This window comes from Branchiostoma floridae, chromosome 14 (assembly GCF_000003815.2).
Source record: "Branchiostoma floridae strain S238N-H82 chromosome 14, Bfl_VNyyK, whole genome shotgun sequence".
Lineage (NCBI taxonomy): Eukaryota > Metazoa > Chordata > Leptocardii > Amphioxiformes > Branchiostomatidae > Branchiostoma > Branchiostoma floridae.
Genome location: NC_049992.1, coordinates 9,108,250 through 9,127,225, shown reverse-complemented (window position 1 = coordinate 9,127,225; position 18,976 = coordinate 9,108,250). Strand labels below are relative to the sequence as shown.

At 39.8% G+C, this 18,976-nt stretch overlaps 1 protein-coding gene across 1 annotated transcript; it reads left to right on the top strand.

The window, feature by feature from the left end:
- The first annotated feature begins 9,927 nt into the window (after positions 1 to 9,927).
- LOC118430592 lies at positions 9,928 to 17,123 on the top strand. Its single transcript, XM_035841559.1, has 7 exons — positions 9,928 to 10,222; positions 10,894 to 11,044; positions 11,489 to 12,047; positions 12,380 to 12,528; positions 13,484 to 13,780; positions 14,355 to 14,503; positions 15,172 to 17,123. The coding sequence occupies exons 1-7, from the start codon at positions 10,220 to 10,222 to the stop codon at positions 15,826 to 15,828; spliced, it is 1,965 nt and encodes a 654-aa protein (XP_035697452.1). The 5' UTR covers positions 9,928 to 10,219; the 3' UTR covers positions 15,829 to 17,123.
- Positions 17,124 to 18,976: the final 1,853 nt, after the last annotated feature.

Genomic DNA, 18,976 nt, shown 5'->3' with positions numbered 1-18,976 from the left:
TCTTGGGCGGACGGGTCGAGGGTTGACAGCTATCCATACAAGGTATGCTAACACGCCTAGTTGCCATTGAGAGAGGGATAGAGGAGACTACTCGTAGGAGAGACAGGGGAGTAGGAAGAGGGAGAAACAGAGAGAGGGAAATAAAGGCAGGGAGAAAGGGGAGAGAGATGGTGATTAGAAAATGATGAAAGTGATTTTAAAAAAAGGGTGGGCACTGATATCATTATGTAGTTATGCCCTTAACTTTATGTCAGTTATTTCGTTTTCCTGTACCCTCCCTACAAACGCACTCAATTTGGTGCTTCAATATTTTGCACGCACTCATTTTGACTAACACATATAGTGTGTGTATAAATAGTCTATTAAGTCGAACGATGTAATCTCCTGAAAAGTTATTGATATTTATCCAAATGATGGTAAACCAGGGGCAATGGTATGGCATTCATATTATTGGTCGTGTCAGTACGCACAGCCAGGGCAGCTCAACTAGCCCCGTGGCTACAACAAAGGGCTAGCCCTGCTGACAGAGACAAAGATAAATACAAGTTGATTTATATAAGTACAATTATAACTACCTTCTCTTTTTTCCAACAGGGATGGTATCCAGGCCAGCCAGACAGAGTCCGATTGTTTGGATGTTTGCTTTCTTTGTGTGGTCAGTACTGGTCAGGCCCCAGAGCCAGTCATGATCCCATGTGGGACGACAGTAATCAGTGCTGGAGGAAGAAGAGCTTCATTTGTCAGTGTCCTCCAGCCTAAAAAAAGGAAGAAAATCCGATGAATATTGCCAGCCCCTATTGCCCAAATGAGTCAGGACTTTTATAGATGTTTGGTTATTATTAGATTCAGGGGAAAATCAAGTAACCTTTGTGGTGGGTCAAAGGGCAAGGCATGGCACCCTCTTCGGCTTATCCCACGCAAAATAACGTTAGATGTCAGTAATGTTAGATGTCAGTAATTCTAGATGTCAGTAATGATATTATGCTCAGAATCTGAATACTATGCCTTTGTACAACACATAAGACTTTTATTTCACGTTATGTAATACGTATGTTGTTTGGTCTTTTATAAACCTATGTAGGCTGGGCGACTTGATAAATGTCGCAAGACACAATGATCATTTATTCAGTTATTCATTCATTCATTCTACGAATGCGATAAAAAGCATGGTGGCCTATACACTGTTATGTCGTTTAGCAATTTCAGATCGATGTGAGCTTGTACTGGTACGATAGATGCAAAGATGTTTATAGCAACAGTGATGTAGTTCACACTGCTATGGCACAAATTGCAAATGCGTTATGATGATTCTAATGTTTATCATGCATATTGTTATTTCTGCAGATTTTAAAATCGACGACTGTAAGCGGTGTATTCTATCATATAGCCAGGCTGTGATTGGTCTCCATACAGTATTTGACCATGATAAAATAGTGAAAGAAGAAGAAATTACTAGTAGTGCATTAATGATCGGTATACTGCCAGGTCAGTGTTTGATGGAATATTGTAGGTCAACGTTTTGCCATTTTCATATCGGATTACCTATCTCAGTGGTTAACAAGATGGTCACTGGCCAGGCGTTATGTCTCCATAAACACCGACTTACTGTCCTCTATTAGTCATTTTTTTGTTCCTTCTGGTTCTGTTGTGCTACTCTTTTAAGTCTAATAAGTGTAGCAGTGCCTTATCTTTGACTTTTAACTAACAGCTGTGTTGGAACGTAATACTTACTGTCATTTAGACAACTACAGAACAAAACTGTATTTTCGACAGTAACAATACTCGCTTCTAGTAGATCATAAAGAGAATGTAATTCCACAAAAGAAGAAAATGTTATGAAAATAGCATTCAGAGTGACATAAATCATATGCGCGGGAGTGTGAAGGTACATAAAACATCGCAAAGTCTTTCTCAGACCAATTATGTACCAACGCCCCGTTGACATTTCAGGTTGTTTACTTGTACCAGGTACAGTCTATGGAATGCGTAACCTTTTTTAGCGATCTAACGTGAAACGTTCACCCTTAATGTCTTTGTATTTAGCTTTCAGCTGATTTCAGATATTTTCAGCTTCGTTTTGTTCAAATCTTTCAAATATCTTATCCTCAATAGGTTTTATTTCAATAAAATTCACTGCAAAATATGTAACTGGGTGCCCTGTACTATATTATAATTTAGCTGAGTTCCTTGTACATTTTAAGATATTTTAACTTTAGTCAAGAAAAGTATTGGTCACTGTTTCCCTAACCTCTTCTGAGAAGAAGTGGGCAAGAGTCGGCGTCCAAATGACACTCGTGAGGAATGACCTTAGGATATCTCTAATGACCTTTCATTCTTACGACATCTCATTCGCACCCCCCCCCCCCCTTCGTATTTTCAAAACGGCTTACTGTGCGATCACCAAATTTGCAGGGAGTGATATGCTCGTCGAGTTTTATAATTCCTGAAATTTTCATATCATTATGACGTAATATGACGTAATATGACATAATTACGACAAAAGTCGTTAATTGATTTTGTGCTAAAACGGGGAATTCCCATAATGCCTAAATATGTCATACAAAAAGTTACCAAAAAAGGTTTCTTATCAATATCTAAGTGTTAAAAGACTTCTGTTGTCAAAAGCCGACACAACGACGTCATCTGTAGTTTAGCTATCCGCCATCTTGGATTATCGACCCTAAATGTCTTAAGATACATTTTTTTTCAACATAAAACGCTAAAACCCCATGAAAATGGATTGAAAACGTTCACATGAATGTTTTCTGTAAGAAAATACCAAGTAGTGATGAAATCCGAGTGAAAATAAGCTGGTTATGCTTTTCATCAGGATATTGTTGGCCATCCTGGATTTTAACCAATTAGGTCATCTCATTAGCATAATTTATGAATATTTGTTTATAAATGTCCAACTAAGATGTGTCAGATATTAAATATTTATGAAAAGAAGCTTAGTTTAGCAAAAAAATCGTAAAACCCCATTGTTTAAACCAAAATTAGTGATTTTTGTAAAATTTGCCTTTCAGAAACCCGTTGCCGTGCTATTTTTTGTAATTTGTTGCCAACAATATTGTAGGAAGAAAAGTCACCAAATTTGGTTGTTCTAGCACAAACCGTTTTGGAGCTATACGACGTCAAATTTGGCGTAAACAACACTCATGTAACTGCCTCTGTTTTAGACGAAGTTTGACTGTGGAAACTTGGCAAGAGTAACTATCACCACTCTGCTTCGCTCTAGTTATTTTCTTGGACCCGTAAGCCCCCAAACACGTGAACACACGTGTCATGTCATTCTACACTATGATGATGAATAAATATAGAATACACCGTGTTGTATTCAATTTATGTCATACCCACATGGGAAAACACATATTTCGATGCGAAATGCACCAGGAGTTCAGAAAATGTTGTGCCCTCGAACAAAAGATAGTAACAGCAATTTTAACGTCTGAATCCGGTTTTCGAATTTTTAACCGTGCCGTATTCTGTCCGTTCGCAATAGTTCGATTTACTCGAAGGAAGCCTGTGTGATACAACTTAGAACCCGTGTGGTATGGAAAGTTATCACACGGTCCGGAACACCCGTATCGAACATTTTCGCGTCACAGGTATGACATAAATGTTAATAGAAGCTCATCTGTGTTGGTAGTAATCATTGTTCAATATGCTTAACTTTCTTCCAACAGAAAGGTATACATGGATCAAATTTTCAACGACCACTGTCGCTTTCTTCAGGATCAATAAATACTGTATTGATCGAAAGAAGGTGACAGTGATCGTTGAAAATTTGATCCGTGTATACGAGGGGCGTTCAATAAGTAATAACTCTGACCCACTTTCAGTTGTCTGATCTAGATGAAATTTTGCATGTGTAATGATTCATATCTCTATAGTTTATGCTGCAAAAAAGAGCGCTGAACTAATTGTGGTTTCTGATTTAATGGTGTTTGAACTGAGTTAGGTGTGAAATGGACCAGGTGTGAAATGGAGCCAGTTGAGTGTCGCGCAGTGATCCGGTTTTTGTATTTGAAAGGACGCACACCAAAGGAGACTTTTGATGAAATGAAAGAAACTTATGGTGATGATGCCCCATCATATGACCTTGTAAAACGCTGGCATCCTGAATTCAAACATGGCCGGAAGTCTGTGGAAGCTCCCAGACCTGGTCGTTCCTCTTCTGCTATTGATTAGGCATCTGTTGGAGGACCAACCTGGGGTGTCCTACAAAAACGGTGTCCAGAGCTGCATCAAACAATGGGAGAAATTCATAACTCTGGGTGGTTCCTATGAAGAGAAAGACTAATAACTGTGCCAAGTTTCAGTAATCTCCTGCTATGGAAAATGAGTCAGAGTTATTACTTATTGAACGCCCCTCGTACCTTTGTGTTGGAGGAAAGTTTACAATTGTACTATATACATGCATGGTGCTGTGTTCATGATGTGCATGTGTGTTTTATCTACCAGAATCATGCCGGGTGGGAAACGGGATGTCCTACCGAGGAACAGTCTCTGTGACCGAAACAGGCAAGACGTGTCAGCGCTGGGACAGTCAGACACCTCACGGACACACCATGACATCTACCAATTGGCCGAGATTGGGACTGGAGCAGAACTACTGCCGGAATCCTGACGGTGAGCCCAGAGTTTGGTGCTTCACCACGGATCCCAGCACGAGATGGGAGTATTGTGACGTACCAGTGTGTGCTGGTAAGGGCTGAACGAAGTGTAGTAGCTATCGTTTCTTTCTTCTTTGTAAATCATTTATCTACACGTACTACTGTATTTGTTCATATATATATATATATATATATATATATATATATATATATAATATGGGAAGCATATTTGGGGACTAGATTTTTACCTTCTCGATATCGTAGAAATATCAGGACATGTTAAATTATCTATGTACTACAAGGAAATCCTCGATAAGTAAATGCCAAAATTGGCAATTCCATCCTTTTAAAATTTGCTTCTTAGCTGAATTTGTGTGTCGGCCTCTCTACCTGGGGGATGCACACAGTGTGCCCTACCGAGATTGGAACCGGCGCCTAATTGCGTGCTTGTTTCCTTTCTTGATGCTATACAAGTCTATCTTCCTTTTTGTGAGGAATACAGTCTGCTTATTCCACCTTATTAGCCCAGGCAGTGAGTGCTACAGCCCTGCAAATTGGGTGTCAGAGTGGGTGGCGCGAATACAACAACCACTGCTACAAGCACATGACAGAGAAGGCCAGCTGGTCTACAGCGAGCTCACGATGTCAACAACAGGGCGCAATTCTTGCCTCTATCAAGGACCAGGCCGAGAACAGCTTTGTTGAGAGTCTCATCTCGAATGGTGAGTAATAAGTGGTTGTTTTTGGTGCATGAATGGTGAGGACTTTGCGAGAAATCTTCATCCTTTAATAGACATCAAATCCTGGCGTGGTGGCGATCACCCTACATGTAAAAAAAAAAAAAAAAACTTTTAATAGGTGGGAACTGGGAAGTCTTCTCTTAGACATGGCCCCTTGGATTTTTTGCAAAACTCAAATATGGCTCATGGCCATGGGCAATACTGGCAAAAAGTACCAAATTTTACTTAATTCCTTTCATTTCATTTATGTACTCCTAGGAAATATCTCATTCCCTTATGACTGTTTTTAAAGAATCCTGGAGGGGGGGCAACATTTAAAAAAAAACATTAGTAGCAGAAAATAACAGAAACAGGTACAAAGCATTATATCATCAACTTGAATAAAAAACAATAGTGAAAATTGCACGACATGTGTAGGAAAATAACGCTGTCTTAATACAAATTTACAGCGCCCTTCCCCATGATCAAGAGTCATGTAGGTTCATGTAACAAACTACCTGTATTTCAGTCACATATCAAACTGCTGTAATTCTATCATCTCCAAGAAGATCCTACGGTAGCAAAATATAGTATCAAAAGCTGCTACAGGTGTGAAGCCGGCCTAGGTGCATGTTTGGCAACAATATGATGTTTTGTTGTTTCTTATGTGTGTCTTTATTTTTGTATGTTTGTCATGATTTTCTTTCTGTAAAATTATGTTATTAAAAACAATAAATAGAATGATTTTCAAACAAAAAATAGCATGTTAACAGTCTTTGTTCAAGCCGACTGGGGGCAGATTCCCATTGGCTGATGACTCCCTTTGGCCGGCTATACTCCTTAGCCAGCTTTGATGCTATCTTGTGCCGCTGGTAAATCTGCCTGGAGATTTGTAATTTTTGTTGTTGTTTTCTTGTTGTTGTTTTTTTGCAGCACGTGATAGAAGGTTTGTTCCGTCTGTCTGGCTGGGTCTGACTAAAGAATCTGGACAATGGAAGTGGACGGATGGGTCGCGTGTTGACTACACCAACTGGGCTAAGGGTGAGCCGAGTAACAGCATGCTTTGGTCGCTTTTTCGGGGAGAGAATTGTGGCTCCATGTATTTCAAGGTGTGTGCCTTTTTGTTTTAGTCAAATGTAGAATACGTGCGTCAATGAAAGTTGTACAACTAAGTAATAAGATAAACAAGGTTATTTTCTGCACAAGCACGATACTAAGTGAATTAGCTCCCTGTTGTTTGAGTAAAGGGGCTATCATTTCTTTCGTGGGGGTATAGGTAGGACCCTAAACGCCGTGTTCACTTTATTGCACGACAATTGTACATGGTACAATGTATACAAATTAGATGTATAGAATAAAACTAACATAATGATAAGGGATAGTATAATCTTTGATATTGTGTTATACATCGAGTAGGGCTAGTCATGAGTTTCGGTATTCTTTTTAATAACAAAGCAGTCTTTTATATATTTGTCTATATCTGCATTATGGGAGTTGTGGCAGTCTATACAAATCTGTCTCTAGCATCGAGTCTATTGAAATCTGCTTTACATGATTCGAGAATTGTGACTATTACCCGAATCAAATACTTTATAAGAGAATGCCATTGCGGAAAGTATAGCCATCCAGATGAAAATGCGTATTGTATCGTCTTTACAGAGCGGCAAAAATTTATTTTTTTATCCAACGAGGCACCCAGGAGAGTGGAACGACGCCAAATGCAGCACTGGCAACCCCTATGTTTGCGAGAAACCAATGTTATTGAACTAACTAAATCAATTTTCAACACAAAAATTTGACTTACCCCAATTTTTGACTGAACAGCACCAGTCTTTGTCAATGAATGAACAATCCACTACTGTCTCTGCTGTCGTTACGTCACGCTATGCAGATAGAACACGTGACTCAGTAAGCAGTGGATCATGCGTTGTAGGAAGTCTATGGCGCCCACCGTCTCATTCCTTGACAAAGATTGGTGCTGTTCAGTTGGATATTTATGTGAGTCCAATTTTTGTGTTGGAAATTACAGTTTAACTAGTTCAATAATGACTTCTACCACCCCAAATAACTTTCAAGTTAATCTGACAACGTTAATGTGTATAGTAAAGAAATAAAGATAAAACTTTGTTCTAGCCCTCTTATATTGAAGTAGTGTGTACGTTGATTTGTTTATATGGATGACATGACTTCATCCCATGTGGGACATAAGGCTGTAAGTAAGTATAACATTCTCTGGGAACCCCATTTGTGAGAGCGTGCGAGTGAAAATAAGTTTGATAAAAAAAGTTATCTTCAGTATGAAATCTCGTTGATCAGGAAGGTTGAACAAATGATCAAACACACATGCACGGAATGCCATCAATTGATTCTTTTCCTTCTACAAGATCTCCTTGAAATTGGCATTCTATGACATTAATGTGTGTTTTCCGATATAAGGTTTCTACATCTACGGCATACATTTGCCCATTTCGCAGCTGCTTTGCACGATATCAATTTACATGCATATGGTTGAAAACTTTTTAACGGCCAAAATTTATGTGGGCCGGGGTGTCATCCATATAATCAAATAAACATGGCCTTATATCTGTATCTATTACCTTCCTCAGAATGGCAGAAGGCTATGTTATTGAATATGTCTGCGGCATTGTTGTTGATGCACACAAAATTCTGTGTGTCTACATGTATATGTAGCTTCTGCAAGTGAAAGCAAAAGGTTGTTTTGATTGGGCTGAACAATGTTTGCTAGTTTGATACACACAAGTAACGTTACGTATGGAGGCTATTAAGTTGCCTCGCACACAGACAGGATGTTAGTGTAGTGTCGTGGACTATGTGTAATTATAAGTCTTCTCTAAATGTCATTGTGCATGTAATATTCCTGGTTATATTCCCTGTATACTGAGTAAATTATGCTTATACCGACCCTTATTACATTTCTTGAAGTTGCAGTTATCAGTACAGTCTGTGCTCGTTTTCTGAAACTAAGAACTGAGGAGATACAAATGCACGAAACGTGTTAACAAGACTCTCCTAAAGTACCACATAGGGCATTCGAGGCAACTGAAATTGTTCGAGACTCATTAATAGCAGAAAATAACACAATTCAGCTCTTTCATATGGAAACAGTTCTTCAATCAAACCGAACATTTCTACAAGCCTGTGGCATTTCTTTCATCTACAGCAGACTATTCTAACGTTAATTTCATTACTGTTATTATTTGAATGATTGTATTGCACCAAGGACGTTATACAGTCCTTAGTCGTACGCATGTTTATTCGAAGACTTTTTTGCGACGTCTCAACTTTTTTTTGCAATATGCTTGTTTTTTTCAGCTTGTCACATTATTTGAATGATGAATAAAGAGTTGCTCAAACTAGTTTTAACTTGTTCAGCTGATTGATATATGTCACCACTACGAAATGAGTTTCAACAAAGGTATCATGGTGTCTGTTTGCTCGTTAGTAATAGTTTGCGTGTCGAGAAGCGTGGATCATCGTTTTGTGATTCAATTCGGTAGTCCGTGGTCATGGGAAGACGAAAGTCAAGGTAAGTGTTTGATTTTTTGTTTTGTTTCGTATAAGCTTGGTTTAACCTCCATGGTATGGGTGATAAACTGCCTTCAATTATAAGCGTGACACGCCAATTTTGTACCAGCGAGGCAGTACTCAGTGCTAGTTGTGCAACTGGCTCCGAAATTGGCCCCTATTCTTTTCCCTAGGCGTGTTTGGGTCTTAAATCATGAATGTGCTTGCCGGTATGTGAACCTACTCAAAACTCGAGCCCGAGAATCCAGAGTTTTAGGGTACTCCGTCACCTGAGTCTGAGTAGTGAGCCGCGGCCAATTAAAATAGGTGTAAAGTTATTCGAGAACTTAGAGCAAGCTATGTTAGATAGGCCTATATGAAGTGAAATATGTAACAGTAATACTAGCCTGGTCCCGACAGTCCGGTCGTTGATGTATGTAACGTTAAAGTGCTTTTCTCTCGGGCACAGCATTGGGGCCTGCCAGTATGGATTTGAAACCAGAATTTTAGATTGATTTGGACAGAGCCTACAATCGTGTGAAGTCTTTCTTAGGTCGCAACCTCTGCCCTGGCTGATACACGTAACGTTTAAACGGTACTGAGGCAGTGCGGTACTTTTAAACAGCCCAATTTGCCGTAGAGACACCTAGCGGAATTTATTTCAGGAACACGCGCACAGGAAACCAAGCAAACACGGCATCAAAACGTACATGAACTCTCTAATACTTAACTAATCAAGTCTACATGACCTTTAAAAATTGAAAAAAAGCCATTTATTTTGCAAAATTTCGTAAAAACATGGCTGAAATTGTCCATTCGTGGGTTTGCATTTAGCAATATTTATTCTTTATCTTTAACATTAGCTGCTATCTAAGAAGAATAAAGGTCACAGAAAATTTCACTTCATGTAGAGGGGTGCTTGGTCAGGAAATAGCTTTTACAGTTTTAATCAGATTGTCATCATGTCACCTAACATATGATTGTCACATTATAACGTTATTTTGTCTGTTTTTTATTGCCTGATTGACACATATGTCAATCATGAAGATTTCAACATAAGAAAACCCCTTCGAACTCCACATGGTACATTCCAATCAATGAAGTGTGTTTATGATTTGTGTTGATCAGATTTGCATGACATTCACGATCTCTGCAAGTCGGATTTCTGCACCGACAAGCTGGATTTTGAAGTCCAGATCTTCTTGCAACACCGAGGTTGTCAAACAATCGGTAAAAGGGGCAAAATATTGGGACGGCGGCTATAGAGCGGTTTATAGTGCTAAGCAGGTCTGACGGTCAAGATCCTTCTCAGCGGCTTCGAGCGATCAAGTGCAAAAACGCCTTTTTGCGATCAACACAATGGTGAGTGATTCAAAATGCAGGCTTCATAACAATTTGTATTAGAATTTGTATATATCGTACCTTTAACCGTTTAAGAGGGTAAATTTTGAGACCACGTTGCTTGAAAACGTGCCCCTCCCCCTTCTGTACGCATATATATAATGTACTTCTATTCTATCAATTCTATCAACATAATGTTAGATGATTAATTGTTAGCCTATTCAATGAATGGTAACCTTGCATGCGCACTTGATTTTGACCTGTGACAAAATTCTGAACAAATATCGTGGATCATCGTTAACATTTACAATTCTAAAAAAAAAGGAAATTGCATGGAATGATGATCATGAAATGTAAGAAACTGAAATAAAATGGAATGAAATGGATCACAGTGACATGAAATGATAATGATAATACATCTAGTGTATTATGTGCAGCCAGTAAGGTACCCAATTTTTTAATAATGAGGCTGATTTACATGCTCGAGGCACTTTCTTGAACACAGGACCCCCATTTCGTCCTTCCGAAAGATGAATTTGTGAATTCTTGGTCCAGCATCCGGTCATCCTTGGGTGGTTTCCCCTCCAAGTACTGACCGGACGGCGCGTTGCTTAACTTCCGAGATCGAGATGGATTGAGATAAGACAGAATAAAACAAAACAAATGTTTGTTTGTTTGTTTGTTTGTGTCAGGAGCTGCAAGCGTTCTCCATCCTGCAGCATGTGAAGAAAGAGTACCGCTGCGGAGACTGTAGCTTCTGTATTGACTATGACCTGATGGTGCAGGTCCTACGCCACCACTTCAACTGTACATCCGCCAAATATGTCAACATCCTCAGTCAAGGTTAGGGGTTCCAAAATGTTTTCTTGAATACTGTAAATTGTGAGATATTCCCAATGTTCTTTCATGGTTATCCTGGTGCCTCCACACTGTGAAAACATGACACAATTGATATGATAATTTATATATTGATAAATATAATGTTTGTGTGTGTGTGTGTGAACACTGTACAGGAAGGCTTGAAAAAATTGTACGTCTGCTTGCATATGGCCAGTTTAGTGTGGAGGTTTGTTATTTACATTGTAGGCAAGGATCTCTTTGGGATATCGAAGCTAAGGAGCAACACAGAAAAAACTTTGGCTTGTAGTTGTACATATACTTAGCCTGACTAAAGTCACGCTCTTAGTGACCAGCCTTACAGGAGAGGGTCATTAACCCCAGCCAGTGAGAGATTGTTTAAACACAACCAATACATATACTGATTTCTTTCCTCCCTTTTCTCCCCAGGTATCACACAGCATCACGGACACAGCTATGGAGATGCCGTGCCAAACCAGCCAGCTACAGCCGTGAGCGAAGCGAAAATTCCCGACGCACACGAGAGAGAACAGACCATCACCATCCACCACCACCCTGCAGCTGCCACACAGAAGAGCCCCTCCAGGCCCTCTTCTCTAAACACTGCCAACAGCCTGGCTGGCGGTGACACGAGTTTCCCCCAACCGGTCATGTTGTCAGCTGAAGATCATGTCGCAAGTCAAGTGCAGCAAGCTTCAAGTGTGGGCAGCAGGCAGACAATGATACAGGAGAGTCATGGCGAGAGACAAGAGCCTGCAGTACAAACCCATAGAGCAGTCATTCCACATCACACGCAGTCCCCCCCATCTCCCAGCCCCGTACAGAGAAGGCTGTCGGTCAGTACCAGTGCGCTCCAGTGGAAAGCCGTGTCCTCGCCTGACCCCCTGAAGTGGGGAGGGGGGCTGTACGTGAAGCAGGAGCAGTCCTCGGAGCTGAGCGGAGTGATGACTTCAGACCACCACATGCACAATCCACACTCACAGCAAAGGTGGTTGTCTTTGGGTGATTGTTTAGACTTGATGAAAGGATTGGAAGGGTGGGGGAGAAATATCTCTTCAGGATGACATTTCAAGCAAACCTTTTTTTTCATGAAGGTTAGACATCCAAGTAATAAGATATGCCAAAAAGCAGTTACTCAAGCACCTGAAGATGATTTCGGCAACGGTCAGACGTTTCAGACAACCATCCAGTGTCTTTCATCAGAATAAATCTGGTCGCAAGATCTTACTACCAGAAAAACAGGATTTATCCTTCTTAACATCTGCTTGGATGTCATTCATACTTATCATGGCTAACTTTGATTGGCTGTTTGTTAATCAGGTCGTACCGGGTGATGTCGCAGGAGTCAGTGAGTAGCCAGTCATCTCAGTCTTCTGTCCAGCCCCGGCTGAGTGTGAACAGCGGAGGGGTGGGGCCACACACGGTACACCCTGCCGAGGAGGAGGGGACCTCAGACAGTCTGGAGGAAGGTACTGTAAATGCAGAAATGTTCGCGGTGGATTAATTTTCGCGGCGGCCGCTTCACCGCGAATTTAAAACCAGCGCGAACATTTTTCCACAAGAGTAAGAGACTACAGTGCATCATCAGGTGCTACCGTGAAATTAAAACCACCGCGAAAAGTCCATTTTCCCGCTACCGCGAAATTAAATCCCCGCGAACTTAAGTACATTTACAGTATGCTGATGAAAGCTCCTTGGTGAAATGGACACTGATTTTGTTTTGACGCCTCGGTTTTCATGTGATCTACTGTACACTGTATGTTGTCCACTGGTGTCTTAACTTTGACTGAATGTAAAACGTTGTTTGTCTTCACATGTATGATGGGCCCCCTTGGAAATCAACTTTCAAAAGTTGTAGGGGCTACCCACTTGTTTTGAGAAGAATAAATAGATAGATAAAAAGGCCAGTCACACATAGCCACCATGGCATCCCCACCTTCTCCACACCATAGATGCAATTGGAGGCACATAAGCAAAATCATCTATGTTTTAGCATCTGTCTGTGACGTTGCCTATTGGACTTCATAAGTCATCTGCACCAACTATAAACATGGAAAACCTTGCAACTTTTCCAATGGACATGTAAAACCAAACACATATGTATATATAATGTCCTTGATAAAACATGTCAGCATTAGAATCTTGAAAGTTACTATAAAATGCTTTCATTTAGGTAAGGGAATATTGTTGCAATTTTTTTAACAGCAAAAAGGACAAAACAGCTAATGCCACTAATGTTTGACTCTTGCTAAGTTGTTCCATTTTACAATACATGGATTTTCCTTTGGCCAGTTTGGAATTAGATGTTTTAAAGAACAAGATTAGTTATTTTGTGACTCAAACTTTTAATGACGTCAAGCCAGTGTGTGAAATCCTGTAAAATAATGACAATTCCGCCTTTTGGGCTCGCTCTCTCTTGTATAGATACCCAACAAACGATGAACTCACCCGCATATATCGAAGATGACGAGGATGACGATGTGGTGGACGTGCCAGAGGTCGGCTCTCCCGCCATCCTCCAGCATCCGCTGTACCCGCAGCTGGTACGCCACCAGCCCATGGTCATCACCACGGACGTCTCCGCAGGAAGCTATCACCACATTCCCAACCAGAGATTGTCCAATCCCTACCCTGCCAAGAAAACCATCCAGATGAACCACTGGGCCATGAGAACACTGTGCTCCTGGGCAACGGAGAAGGCCAAACAACTTCAGGAACAAGGTTAGATACGTCAATGAAGGTTCAGACATCCCGATAGTAAAATATGCCAAAAAGCAGTTGCTCATGGATATGATGCTCTGAATGAGGTTAGATAGATAGTTGATAAGTTGAAATTAGGTTGCAAGAATCCATTTGGCATGTTCTTAGCTAGAAAAGATTGTCATTTCTAGACTAGACTAGAGTAGCAAACTGTTTATGTTTGCTACTTGATAAATCTTAAGAATATCTATAGTACTTGAACCTATTGTAAAACTTCGTAGCAATTTGAAAAAATGAAAATTACTGCAGACAAGTTGCTCTAGATTTTGCCAAGAACAATAAGGATACAAGTTTAGCCACGTTTGGGATTGTTTTCTCACCGCAAAAGCGCCACCTACATCGGCTACATACAGCAGTGAGAAGCAGAACTCCAGTTAGAAGCTCTGACTGCAAGATACCAAAATGTAAGCAATGTAAGTTTCCTGTTGGTTGTGTAAAAAGAATTCTCCTATATCCAACAATAAGCAAGGTGATATGTTAGAACATTGCTCTACCATTGATTGATAGAATCTGTAATGATTGTTTTCCTTGCCAGGAGCACATGGGAGTTTCCAGGCCCTGCCGAAGGAGTGGAGCTCGGCCAGTCCGGAGGAGCTGAACTACTGGCTCTGTCAATTTGTCGTGGAAACCAGACGCAAGGACGGACAGCATTTCCCGCCAAAAACAATCTACCACATCATGCAGGTATAGACCCAGTGACATGTACCTTACCTTGATTACATCACATGTGTTCTTTACTCTGATTGGCTAGCTTAATGTGGCCTTGAATCTGATTGGCCGATTCACTGGTTTGTGGATTTGGTCCTGTAACAACTCTGATGTTGTGTCTTTTTTCATAAGGAAATATTAACCCTAACAGAAAGGTCAATACTTAAAAGATACCGACCTTGACAGATAGTACAAGATAGTTTTAAACAGAGCTTACAGCTATAGATGTGCAAAGATTAGGTGTGACACTGGTGACTGGTCATTAAGTGTAATATTACAGAAAAACTTCCCCAGCAAAGGAGTGTTATTCTGAAATGTCTTTATACAGTCCCGGATAAAAAGATACAGAAGTTATCCAGAGAGGATCTTAGCCTTGGATGTTGTATGGTAGCTACAGTCAAACCTGTCTATAGCGGCCAGTCAAGGGACCGGACAAATTTGGCCACTATAGACAGGTGGCCTCTGTAAAGAGGTGGTAACTTGTAAGGAACAATAATTGGCCTAGCAATATCATAGTATTCACAGTTCGAGTAAGTTCATGTCTTTGTCTTTGATCCGAGGTTTGGCTGATTATCAGGTATCTGATTCAGATTCAGAGGCGGCATGCCATAAAATGACTCTCTACAATTTTTTTATTGGTGCAGAGCATCAGTCGCTACCTGACGGAAGAATGCGGGCGAACCGACACCCACCTTCTGGCCAGGCACAATGCCACGTACCGTCAGTTACAGGACACTCTGTACGCAGAAATGAAGAGGCTGGAAGACTTGGGCTTAGGGAGTGTTAACTCTGGCAAGCACATGAAGGAGGGGGCCAACCTTACATTCTCTGACGAAGAAGAAGCGTACTTCTGGAACTCGAAAGTCTTCGATCTCGAGTGCGACAAAGGATTGATCACGTCCGTGTTCTATTACAACTGCAAACTGCTCGGTCTCCGCAGTATACAAGACCATCGAAGTCTGCACTTGAAACAGTTTGTTTTCGGTTTAAACGCAGACGGCACATGTCAGTACATGGACATCGTGCACCCCACGGGGAGACAGCGGTTGATAGCGGATCCGACCAACTCGCGATGTCTGGTTAAACTATACCACAGCTACGTCGGGCATCTTCCCGTCTCGTCCGGGCCGTTTTACCGGCGCCCGCTGAAAGACGTGAAGAACATTTCCTTCAGTATCCAGCCGGTTGGCGTGAACCAACTGTCGAACTACATGTGCCGGTTGAGGCAGCTTGCAGCGAAGCTTCAGGCACAGAAACACAACATGCAAGCGGCAGGGAGCGCTGCAATCGTTTCACAATAGATAAACCCACTTTCATTCCATTCCAGATATTATTAGTGTACAACAAGTCATGAACAATGGTATTTGTCTATGTACAAGCATATCTGCCACCCTGGAAAATGTTTCTAAAGAGATCTCCCATGCAACATCCACCAAAATGCACTCATATGTATCTATACTGTGCATACCTTGGGATGCTGCACTGGAGAACTCTCAATCACACTGTTTTTCAAAGTAGCGGATATAGAAAATGTACGTAACTCAGCCGATAAATGATAATTGAGTAAACATTAACACAGTATTATTACATGTAATATATGAAAGCTGGGATAATACATGATTGTATGTATATATTATGCGATACAACTTTGTACATTGTATTCAGGTGTAGGCTAAGTACATGACAAGTAAGTTTAATAACGAAAAAATTATGCCTACAAGTAGGCATTACTTCCCCAAGTACTGATTTATTATTACATGTAAACATTGTGGAAATTTAAGATTCGTCAACAAGATTTTGCTAGATATTAAATCCCAAAAATGTTGATAGTATTACCTAATCTAATGTAAGCCAAATCTTCTGATGTTAGATAAAGAAAAAAACGTTTAGAATGGATGACAAGTTTCCGAAAAAAATAATCAGGGTTTTATACATGTCCTTGACGTAGCAAAACTTGTACATACTTAACGATTTCACCTTCACATTAACAATGATTGAAAACTCGAAATATTGTAACATAATAAGCAGGTAAAATGTGACTAGACATTGTTTTTGTCGAAGCAACTTATCTGAAATTGACATGAAAATGTCTAGTTTGTTAACTTGTAAAACAGTAGATAGACGTTGGTGTATTGTTACAAATACTTCTTGTACTTGACCGCAAAGGGAAAATTCAAACAATACTCAAAAGTAGAAACATCAGGAAGTGGTTCGCATAGAGTGACCTCAATTTTATCTAACTCAGTAATTGTTTGATCTGTGAGTCTCTGTTCTTTACTCGTACAGCAACTGGGTACAACTGAGTACCTTTACAAATTCAGGGCTTTGTAACAGTGCAAAAAAGACCGAAAGACACACTGTCAGAATCTTTGCCCAGAACCTAAAAGATTTTATTCTTTAAGGGTTTTCTATGAACAGTACACAAGTATTACCTCAAAAATGTAAGTCTTTGTCATGCAGTGACTGTCCTTGTGATAGTTTTGAACCCTTTGTGACCAAACTTGTCAGGAACTGTATCAAACTTCACTCTTGAATGGAAACTTTAACTCATTTATTTTTATGGGGACTTTTTCGATGCTAAAGGACAAAGGTTTTTGTTGTGTATACAAATTAAGACAATTTGAAGTGGCAAATCTGTATATTATGTATACAAATGTATGCATTTTAGCAAAGTAGATGTAATCACAATTTTGTAGTGAAAGGGTTATGACAAGGTTGATGTTTCTTCCACTGTAAAAATGTTATGGTATACTGTAACCCAATATCTAGTGACTTTGTTACAATGACCTCCAAGCAGACATTGTGGGGTATCCTGACACCTTTATATCAGTCTTAGAAATCTTCAGTGTCACTTAAGTAACAAAGAAATTGAGACACCAGCAAACATTACAACTTAGTCCACAACATCTGCTTGGAGATCATAAGTTACATGTATATAGACTGCCAGAGTAGCAAGTTACATCTTTCCACATACACAAAAACCTGTTACAATTTTTTATGGCTCCGCCCTTCAGGCATCGCCCAAAATGTGTTGACATGTTTAAAATGGTGTTTACGAAATGTTAACAACAGCAACTATGACCACTTCTTACCTCAAAACATATTAGTGGAAATATCTGGGAGCTCTTTATACACGTTGAACATGTATCTTTTGGGGCACAAAAACAAACAATTCCAGGTCTCAGGTTTTAGCAAAACACATGAAAGTGTATGCTCAAGTAAGAGTGACAGCACTGTAATTACTTTTCATTTTTCATCTTCAAAGCCTTCAAAAGAAACGAAATTTAATGTTGAAAGTTCCTATGGACAATTGAATGAAAGTGAAAACCGAAATTGGCTGCAAATCTGCTTGGACATTTATTTTGTAAAAGATGATATTATTAAGTTGGACATATGTTTACACCTTGTTGGTGCATATTGTATTTATCATTATTTATTTTCCTACAGCCATCCCACAAATATTATATAATTCTATCTATGTTGTACCACCAAGCAGTTGTTAACTTGTAAGGAAGCATAGCTAGATAAAAAAAAAACATTGTCTTAAGAAATAGGAACATTATCTGGTGGGAACATGCTATAACTTAACAGGAATGTCTTAGAAAATATAGACTGACAGGTCTGAGTAGTCTTTACAAAGTCAGAAAATTAATGCCACATACTTGTAAAATACTTAACAGTCATCTTTGACTGGCATGTTAACGTTAAACACCCTACCTCAGTATTAGCACTACCATATGTTTACAGGTTTTAAATCAGGTGTTACACCATGTAAATACATTTAAAAAACACTTTTTGTTACATGTAAATAGATTACTATTACAATAAAGAAAACTTTTAAAAGTACCCTTTGACTTTGTCTTGTGGTCAATGCTTGCTAAACAGATGTTGGAAGGAACTATTATAGTAAAACATAAATATGATTAAAAATTTGTCAGAAGTACAGAAATACTATCGACGTAGAGAAAGTCCATGCTTGGAACAGAAACATCTACAGTGAACAACAAAACTGTTCATAATTCCTTGTAAAGTCTGGGCAAGTCATCTTTTGAAAAGCATTAGTACCTATAGCCTGAGTATCATCCTCCGTAGTAACCGCTGGCTCACGACTTTCGCTTGTTAGCAACCTACACCCACTATAGTACCTACACCTGAACCGTAAAATTTCACTTTGGCGTTATTATATTCAACTATATTGCTATTTCACACTAGTAACTAGAATAACAAAGCATGCTTTTCTGGGGTATGGATTGCCAGCACAAATTATTAACTTAAGATAATACATAAGATATCTGTCATGGACTACATTAGACAAGATCATACAAATATAACATAGATGTACATCCTGACAATGCAATGCACTGCTCGAGGACAATCTATTTCTTATAGCCTCTACCAGGCTCCCTGGTTTCGTGGTCTAATTGTAGTAATTGGTCAAATAGAGTCAAT

Bases quoted from the DNA above. Each gene is read 5' to 3' on its own strand.
- LOC118430592 (XM_035841559.1), top strand. The intron at 11,045-11,488 runs GTTAGGGGTTCC...TTTTCTCCCCAG, and splicing joins TGTCAACATCCTCAGTCAAG to GTATCACACAGCATCACGGA. The intron at 12,529-13,483 runs GTACTGTAAATG...TCTCTTGTATAG, and splicing joins CTCAGACAGTCTGGAGGAAG to ATACCCAACAAACGATGAAC.